The sequence below is a fragment of the Poecilia formosa genome, unplaced genomic scaffold, assembly GCF_000485575.1.
Source record: "Poecilia formosa unplaced genomic scaffold, Poecilia_formosa-5.1.2 Scaffold34, whole genome shotgun sequence".
NCBI classification, from domain to species: Eukaryota; Metazoa; Chordata; class Actinopteri; order Cyprinodontiformes; family Poeciliidae; genus Poecilia; species Poecilia formosa.
Genome location: NW_006799973.1, coordinates 1,026,242 through 1,034,673, shown reverse-complemented (window position 1 = coordinate 1,034,673; position 8,432 = coordinate 1,026,242). Strand labels below are relative to the sequence as shown.

The following is an 8,432-nucleotide window of genomic DNA, read 5'->3' as shown; positions in this document are numbered from 1 at the left end:
AGCCTGAGATGTTTCTTTAGCATGTTTTAAACTCATCTCATCTCCCACGTTTTTTTTTTTTTTTTTTTCTCTCCAGTTGCATTTTTCCTGGATGTGCCTCTCTGTTTCCATGTCAGTGTGCTGTGTAGCTGGCCGTCTCATATAAACACAGGCTCCTCCCTCACCCTGACTTAATGTCATTAACAGGTGGCTGTCAAAAATAGACACACACACACACACACACACACACACACTGACAGTAGGGCGGTCACAGGCATGTTTTCACCCACGCTGGCAGAACCTTCAGCATGACAGCAGACCACCCTGCAGCACCTATCCTCCCTGATTTAAAATTTCAAACATGTATGGAGCACGAACAGGGTGCCTTTCAGACCGAACATGAGCTGCAAGCACAGTTGGTGGGCCAAAACAGCAGCGACACATCAGTAGTGCGAACCAACCAGGCTGCAGCTCCAACCCCAACTTACACCCACTTTCCATAACTCCTCTGTACCTCCCTCCCTTCACTTCCTCCCCCTCTCCCCCTTTCACTACCTCTCCCATCACCACTCTGCCCCTCTATTAGGTTTCAGGCGCCTCTTCCTCCTGAACTGAACAACACGCACCAAACAGGTCAGATTTATTCTTCTTTTCACTCACATGCCTTAGCCTGATGTCACTCTGCGGCGGCCACGCATCACACAGATGGCGGCGGAGAGAGAATTCCTGATTTTCACCACAAAATCTGCACGTGTCTGCACAAGCTTGTCCTCTGCGCAACTTGCTGTAGAAGTAAATGTAGCAGAGCTGCAGCAAAACTAATCTTCAGCACTTTGAATGGGAGAAATGCCAGTTCCAAAGCGAGTATTTGTTTGCATCGCTTGCATTTGGAACAGCCTGGACGGTATCTGTGGTAACGTGATCGAGGTTTGTAACTCTACCTCCACTAACTTGGCTGTCAGTAGCTGTAGTCTAGAGATTCTCTATTACTGCTGGTGTTGAAAATGGGCTCTGATTGTTAAAGGTCTTTGCTTCTGCCTTGCTTACGTCCAACTGCAAACTTTTTGTTTAAACTCAAGTTTGTAGAATTGTGTCAAATATATGAAACATAAATAAAAAAAACATAATTTAAGCCCCAAGTGGAAATAGTACAAATATGTTTACATTAGGAAGAAAAAAATTGCTATAGTTTTTTTTTTAAGCGGAACATCTAATTTTTGTTTAATCAAATAAATCAAATATAATATAAATAAGCAAAAGCAAAACATTTGTATGGCAGCCGTACCCAGAATTTTACATATGCTTTTTTACAACCTTAAATCAGACTAAGCTTTTCCTGTTTTACCTCACTTTCTTCAAATATTGGGATGTTTTAAAAAAAATAAATAAATAAAAAGATAATCATGCCTTAAACATTTTGGGAAAGAGATGTCATGGCTGTGTAAGCTTCTAATTAATTCACAATACCTGAGTTATAAAAGGCACACCTGTAGATGAATCGTCAGACAAAACATCAAACACAGTGACATCACAGAAAACTCAAAAGACAGCAGTAAACATATTAGGATATGATATTTGGAGCTCCACAGGTCCATTTCAGTATCCAGAAGCCTGAAGAAACCACATTCATCTGTTCAAACAATCACCATGGGAATGTCTAGTTGTCTCACTGCTCTGACAGGAGACATCGTCTGTGTCCCAGAGATTAAAGTGTTTGAGTTTGTAACGTACATGTCAAACTCAGAATAAAAGCTAAATCTTATAAAAAATGCTGTCTGCGACTAGTAAGAGTGCGTCATTGTCCAGTAGAACAAGTGCTGTACTAAAATAGGCTGAGTGGACTCTCAGAAGGGCCGAGGACATGTACCGACATGAAGACGCCGTTACCCCAAGCGCAACGTGAAAACCCAGTTCATAGTTTACCAATACACCCAAGGACAAAGACCTTAAGTTTTAGAAACAAGTCCTTTAGACGAAAACTTAACTTTTTGGACATAATGAACATTGCTGCATTTGGAGGAAAAAGTGGAGTCTGTAAACACCATCCATTCTGTAAATTATGAAGGTGGCAGTATAATACTGCAGAGGGAGGGTTGCTGCACTTCACAGAATCCATGAGAAAAGCTATACAGAAAATTACATAAATGCAAATAAAATTCCATCAAACTATTATAAGAAGCTCAGTCCAAGTTAAAGACAGTGGAAAACGTAATTTCTATTAAATAGTCAGAAAATCTATGTACACTTCTGACTGAAAAGTTCTTTTAAAAATGCTTGTTTTGTTGTTGTTTAGCGTATGTCAATAATCCAAACGGGAAAAGTTTGTTTGATTAATGTGAAATAGTGGGGGGAAATATATTTTATCCTTTGATAATGTATGTTAATGTCTTGTTTAAGCTGTATGTCAAACTACAAATTGTAGACTGCTTCAAAAAAGCCATGTGCTTCTTTAGTAATAACAAAATAGCATTGTCTAAATGATTAAGAAATAGAGTTTTTACAATGCTAAAATGAGATTTAAAAGAAAATCTGGCCTGATGTTTGTTGTCAGGTAGTTCAGATTTGTTCAGCTCCGACATCAAATTAAAATTTGATTAACATCAAATTAAAAAAAAAAAAAGATCCATTCTTTGATGAATGCAAACTGTTTCTCAGTTTAAACCTGGTTCTGTTTTTTTTTTAAGCAAAAGTATATATTTTTTATACAAAAACATTCTGTTTGATTTTCAATTTACACAGTTGCCCAACAGATTTGCAGGTTAGCGCTCAGTGACATGTTGATATTACTGTTTATGTACTTCAGAAATTCATTTTGTGGTTATTCAAGCTCTTATTGTTGTGAAAACCGCCTGTTATGACCAACGAGTCAGGCTTCAGAAGATGGTTGTCATGAAAATAATGATTAAAAAAATGATTTGAAGGTTTGTATATTAAAAAAAAAAAAAATCCCTCACAATGTCTGCACTCAGATTTTTTATTATTTTTTTTTAAAATTTTGCATGTGACAGATCGTACTGTCATGATACTCCTGAATAACTGCACACGGAGGACTTTCGGTGAGAGGGTTCACGTGTTGTGTTGACTATTTAAAACCGCTGATGGTGTCATGGCAAAGCTCTGAATTAAGTGATCCAACAACTGCGAACGAGGCCTGCTGGTGCTGGCCCCCTGCCTCCTCTCGGCGCACTGCTGGACGACACAGCCGAGTTAATTACTGCAGCCCCCTCTCTGTCAGAGGGCTCAGGCTTAAATTATCACCTCTAATGCACCCCTGCACATGGCAGCAACACTCTTGTGCCCTGTTGTTTGCATTGTTAACCACATTCGCTCGTATTAAGAAACAACTTAATGCCGTGCCCTGCAGAAGTATTCACACCCTTGAACTTTTATAAGTTGCATCATGTGAATGCCACAGGCTTTAATGTTTTATAACTAAAGTGAAAGAAAGTGACTGGTTCAAAATCTGGAAAGTTATTCAAACTGAATCTTTATTGTTTGCTTTTATGTATGATTTTGTTTATTGCTTTATTACACTACGCTCAATGAAGTCAAACTCAAACCACCTTGAACATACAGCACAGTCAAATTTCAGACCTGAATCCATGTTAAGACGTGAAAACCGGTTTTCACACACGTTCTCCATCAAATCTAACTCAACTTGAACTACTTTACAAACCCTCTTTTTGTGCAAAGTTGGTAGAAAAACACACCAGAAGACTTGCAGCTGGAATCATAGCTATAGGTGATCCTACAAATTCATAACTCTGGAGGGCCGAATAAAAATGCATGCCACACTTGTCAGATTTTTACTTGTGAAAATACTTTTTAAAAAAATCCATGAACGCTGTAACTTCCTTTTTAGTTATTTTCTACGTTGTGTTTAAATATTATGCAAACTCAGTAAGATACAGACACGTTTATGTTACAGTGACAAAATGTGAAAAAGCTCTAGGTCAAGACCCTGTACGCTGGTTCTGGTGTTTTACATCTCGAAGACATTTGGAGCACAAAGCAGGTTGTGGGGTATTTGTAGCAACCCTTCGTCCCCTCAGATCAAAGCGGATCTGTCTCTGAGCTGCAGACAGCGTACCTGCGCAGGGAGAAGCTCTGCTGGGGAAACAAAGATGGGTGGTCCCAGTCATCTCCATCTCTTCTCACCTTGACACGACGCAAACCCACCCTGCTAGCTCCTCCACAGCCATTGTTTCTTCATCTGAAGCAGAATCTGCCTCCGAGAGGAACGCCATCTGCTTTATCTGCTGTTGGCTGAGAGCATGTCATATGGCTTTTAGGGAGGGAATATTATAGAGGCTGATAAAGCTGGTGGAAATTAAATATTATGCTGGTGATGAAAGGATTTTGCTCTGGTGAAGCATATGCTTGGCTGCTCTTTCATCTTTGTGTTTTATTTCTGTGTTTCAGAAGATTGGACAAAGGGAAAAAAAAAACCCACGCAGACTGGCTCTCCTGGTCCTTCTGTGTTTCATCCCATCGTATTGTTACCTTAGCGCATCCGCCCCCAACATCACTGCAGATCTATTCATAGCTCCTCGTGTCTAATTTCAGCATCCAGCCCACTTTTTTTTTTATTTTTTTTTTTAACTAAATTTCTCACAGTTTTTGCTCAATTCACTCATCCAGAAACGCACAGCTGTGTCACACAGCCATTACAGAGTTACAACCATCCGTCTCGCACCCACTTCATACCGAATCCCTCATTTGTTCCTCTCGTCTTTTTCCTGTGATCTCTGCTGCTCCTCGTCTCTGGCCAGCATGTGGTCCAACTTCTTTGTGCAGCAGGAAGAGGAGGGCCGCATGGGGGTCGCAGGGGGCGGTCAGGGCGGGGGTCTGGCCGGAATGAAGGGCTTTAGAGGAGGACAAAGAAGGACCAACAAGATGAGTGACAGCCAGGAGGGTAAGATCAAGCTGGTCTTTTTTGTGGCGATCGTTGGGGTGACCCTGACGGTGCTGGGCATGGGAACAGAGTTCTGGGTAGAGCTGGCCCAGCCGAAGAATTACAGCGGCAACCAGACCTGCCAGATGGCCCACTACGGCCTGTGGAAGGGCTGCATCCGCACCCTGTTGGTGGCCGACATCGACCCGGAGAGGACGAGCTGCGGCCCTGCTGAGCTACCTGGAGGTGAGATCAATGGCTGCTCCAAAAAAGCCCAGTCCGAAAAAGGGATAAATTACAGACGTTGCTACCAACACCTAAATAGTCTTTTCTTAGATTTTAGACTTAATTTTTTGCAAGTTATCCAACATATTTCATTACAATTTGCTCTTTTTCTTTAGATTTCTGCCCTGCCTCCCTAGACAAAATGTATCTACGTCACCATATAGATAATGTGCATATTGAATCTTTAAAGACATGGGAACCTATCCAGTAAAATTACACAGCTGTTGTGGTATGTATTTCATTTTTCCTATCTAATCAAAACAGCACTAAGATAAAATAATGATTTTTTTTTCAGTCGAATCTGACTGAAGCTTTATTGCTAAGAATGAGCAAAAATGAAAAGAGTCTAGATAATAAAAGCTGATAGAAACATACACATGGGAGCAGAATATCAGGGTACAGCCATATTTTCTAGATTTTCATTTGGAATAAATTTTTCACAATTTTGCGCTACTTGGTGTTGGTCTATATTGGTAAAATGTATCGATGTATGCTGCTGTCCAGGTATGAATATATTTACAAATCCCTGCATATAACCTGTCATGTCCTGTTGTACATTAGGTGATAAAGACCACAGGTTTCTTGTTTTGACAGACAACCGTGTTTACTGTAGTGACGGCTCCTTTCCAATAGCGCTTTATGCAACTTGACCGTGGCTGGGTTCTCCGGAGATTATCTGCACAATGACCTATTTCTGTCTGAAAGGTTAGCTTAGACGTGGAGAGAGGCATTTACTGAAAGACCTCCTGGACTCACTGACATGCTCAGAGAATTTCTCAAGAGAAAAGCAAATATTTTCCTCACAGACATCAAAATGAAGGAGTGTGTGATCCTTCTCAGCCAGCACCAGGGAAAATTGACTCTAGGGTGACGGACAGAAGGCTTCGACCATTAGCCTCAGATTCAGGAGGAGCGGTGTTGCTTTCCTCTTGGCCACGGAGCAGAGAGGACCAGATCTTTGCCTGCCCAGAGCTGCTGAGGTTGTCAAGGCGGTTTGGTTGTCCAGTCCAAACGTGTCCTGTGGATCTCTAGAAGGCTTGTAGCTGTATTCCCTGAAATGTGTCTGCAGTCTTGGCACAAAGTTGAACTCTGTCGGGGGTGCTTCTTGTCCACAATCCTGTTAATGATCCACAATGCTTTTAAAAATATATTCTAGAGATTGCTGAGACAAAGGGAGGACTCTTTGGAAAGTGAGTGCCTTGCTGTATTTGCCCCAAAACTAACATATCTGCCTTACAGACATTTCCTAACAAAGTATTGGAAGTACGATGGGGTTGCTTTGCTGCTGGAGTGATACATTCTGGATAATCCAAACGGGTTGAGTTGTGGAGTACGACCTCGATTTGAACCGTGTGCTCCTCTGAATGGCTCAATGAAGGTTCAAAAGTGGCCTAATTAAAGTCTGGACTTCAATCCAGCTCATTGCCAGTATCTCAAATAGTTGGGAGCAACTAGGTTTTGCCACAGGGGTATGTTCTGGATCACTGGCTGTTTCTGGCCAGCAGGTCTGACTACAAGATGGTTTGTCGACGTGTGTGAGAAGCCAGCATGCTCCTGACAATCTCCTTCTCACATCCCTCCACAGTTGGCCCACGCTGCCTGTCACAGATGGCTGAGAGCTCATCACATTTGTAGAAAAACAACTGTTTTCACCATCCTCTGCCTTTTCCCTCTCGTATCAATGTTTACGCGCCTCTGGCTGCCGTCCCGGCCTGCTGATGTTGCGTCTGTCATCTTAAGACCAGCAATCCATCTTCGTTGCCCGCTGGACCGAGAAAGTGACGGCTCAATAATTACAGTCTCAGCAGGGGTTGCGAGAGGGAAAAAAAAAACAAGCTGACTGTGGAAGCGTAATGTGTGACAGAATCAGCGGGCTGATAAATGCCGGATCAGTTTCAGAGCTTGTATGTGGGCTAAAGCCATGTTTGTGTGTGGAGGAACTGTATGTGTAGTCATCTTGGACAACATCTTTTTTTTTTCGGTGGGCTAAAATCATCACTATGCGCCTGTGAAGCCAAGTGGAATCTGACTACTTCACAGTTTTTGTCTAAATATAGAGAGTGGGAGGGGGGGGCAAGGAAGAGGGACAGACATACAGACAGACAGAGAGACAGAGAGAGAGAGAGAGAGAGAGAGAGTGTGTGTCTAATGCAGTATTAACCAACCCCTCTGTGTTTTCTCTCCCTCCTGACTTATCCTCCTCCCTTCACCTCCTTCTCCATCTGTGGCTCTCCTCTATCCTTGCCTTCATTCACCACCCCTCCATCTGCCTGAAACGCACTCCTCCATATTCGCTTATATCCCATCCTTTGAACTCTTCTTCTTGTTTTCTTTCCCTCTGCCGCCACACGTCTCCTCGTCACAATACGCACCATTCTCTCAGTCTTCCTCTCTTTCTCCTCTCTGCTATTCATCCTAACGTTTTGCTGTCTCTCGCTGTCTCTGGCTGCACCTTATGTGCAGTGGTATGAGACGTATGTGTGTGTGTGCACGCAGAGGTGTGTGTGTGTGTGTCTGTTTTTTTTAAGCTCGACTCTTGGATATAAATAGGAATGATGCCTGGAAGGACAGAGTGCATGGATGCGTATAGTAGGCACATCAGAGGAGACCAGCAGCCATCCAGAGGAACATGTGTGTGTGTGTCTTTGTCTTATCTTCTGTTTGTACCCACAGAATCCAACTGCACCTACTTCAAGTTCTTCACCTCTGGGGAGAACGCAGTCATATTCAAGAAGACGACAAACAGAAGTGAGACATGTTTACCCTCTTTACTCCACCGCTGTCTGACGAACACACACCGGTTACACCTACCGTCCAATAAAGATGCCCACTGTGGTGCTCACAGAACCGTTTGTGTTAGCCCATTAATTTCCACAGCCACCCATTTTCCAAAGTAAAGCTATACGCTATCAGACTGATTAATGTGTTTACCATCGCGCTCAGGGAGCCACTTGTTTCAGTGCAGTTTTCAGATTAGCTTGCTGACACTTAAATCTTGTCTCACACCGAGCGTTGGTCATCTTTATCAGCAGCTAAAGTTGTGTTGCTAATGCTTAAAACCCCACTTTTCAAGAAACTGTCATCTTTAAAAGGTGTAGATAAGCCTTGTAGCTAAAATCAGATATTTTCATGAATTGTATAAACTTTTTTTTTAACTACATTAAATCACACTCAACATTTCCTGTTAAAAGGTTTTTAGAGAAGCGTTTTTTTGTCCATCCAAATCAGAGGTCTATATTGGCGAACTGTGCCTTGAAACAGTTTTAGACAGCCC

The 8,432-nt window shown here is 42.3% G+C and overlaps 1 protein-coding gene and 1 long non-coding RNA gene across 3 annotated transcripts in view; one reads left to right on the top strand and one right to left on the bottom strand.

Moving 5' to 3' along the window:
* Positions 1-505: 505 nt before the first annotated feature.
* cacng6b (calcium channel, voltage-dependent, gamma subunit 6b) overlaps positions 506-8,432 on the top strand; it is a 10,193-nt gene continuing 2,266 nt past the window's right edge. Inside the window, exons 1-3 of one of the 2 annotated variants that reach the window (XM_007550029.2) lie at positions 506-612; positions 4,405-5,119; positions 7,832-7,906. In XM_007550029.2, the coding sequence (XP_007550091.1) occupies positions 4,753-5,119; positions 7,832-7,906 (442 nt within the window). In that variant the 5' untranslated portion in view covers positions 506-612; positions 4,405-4,752. Of the gene's footprint in view, positions 613-4,401; positions 5,120-7,831; positions 7,907-8,432 lie in introns of both variants that reach the window. The other variant, XM_007550028.2, reaches the window with a different exon arrangement.
* LOC107835977 (uncharacterized) lies at positions 7,128-7,879 on the bottom strand. The gene is made up of 2 exons (XR_001661819.1): positions 7,788-7,879; positions 7,128-7,672 (listed from the first exon to the last, which is right to left on the bottom strand). It is a non-coding gene; the product is annotated as an uncharacterized LOC107835977 (long non-coding RNA).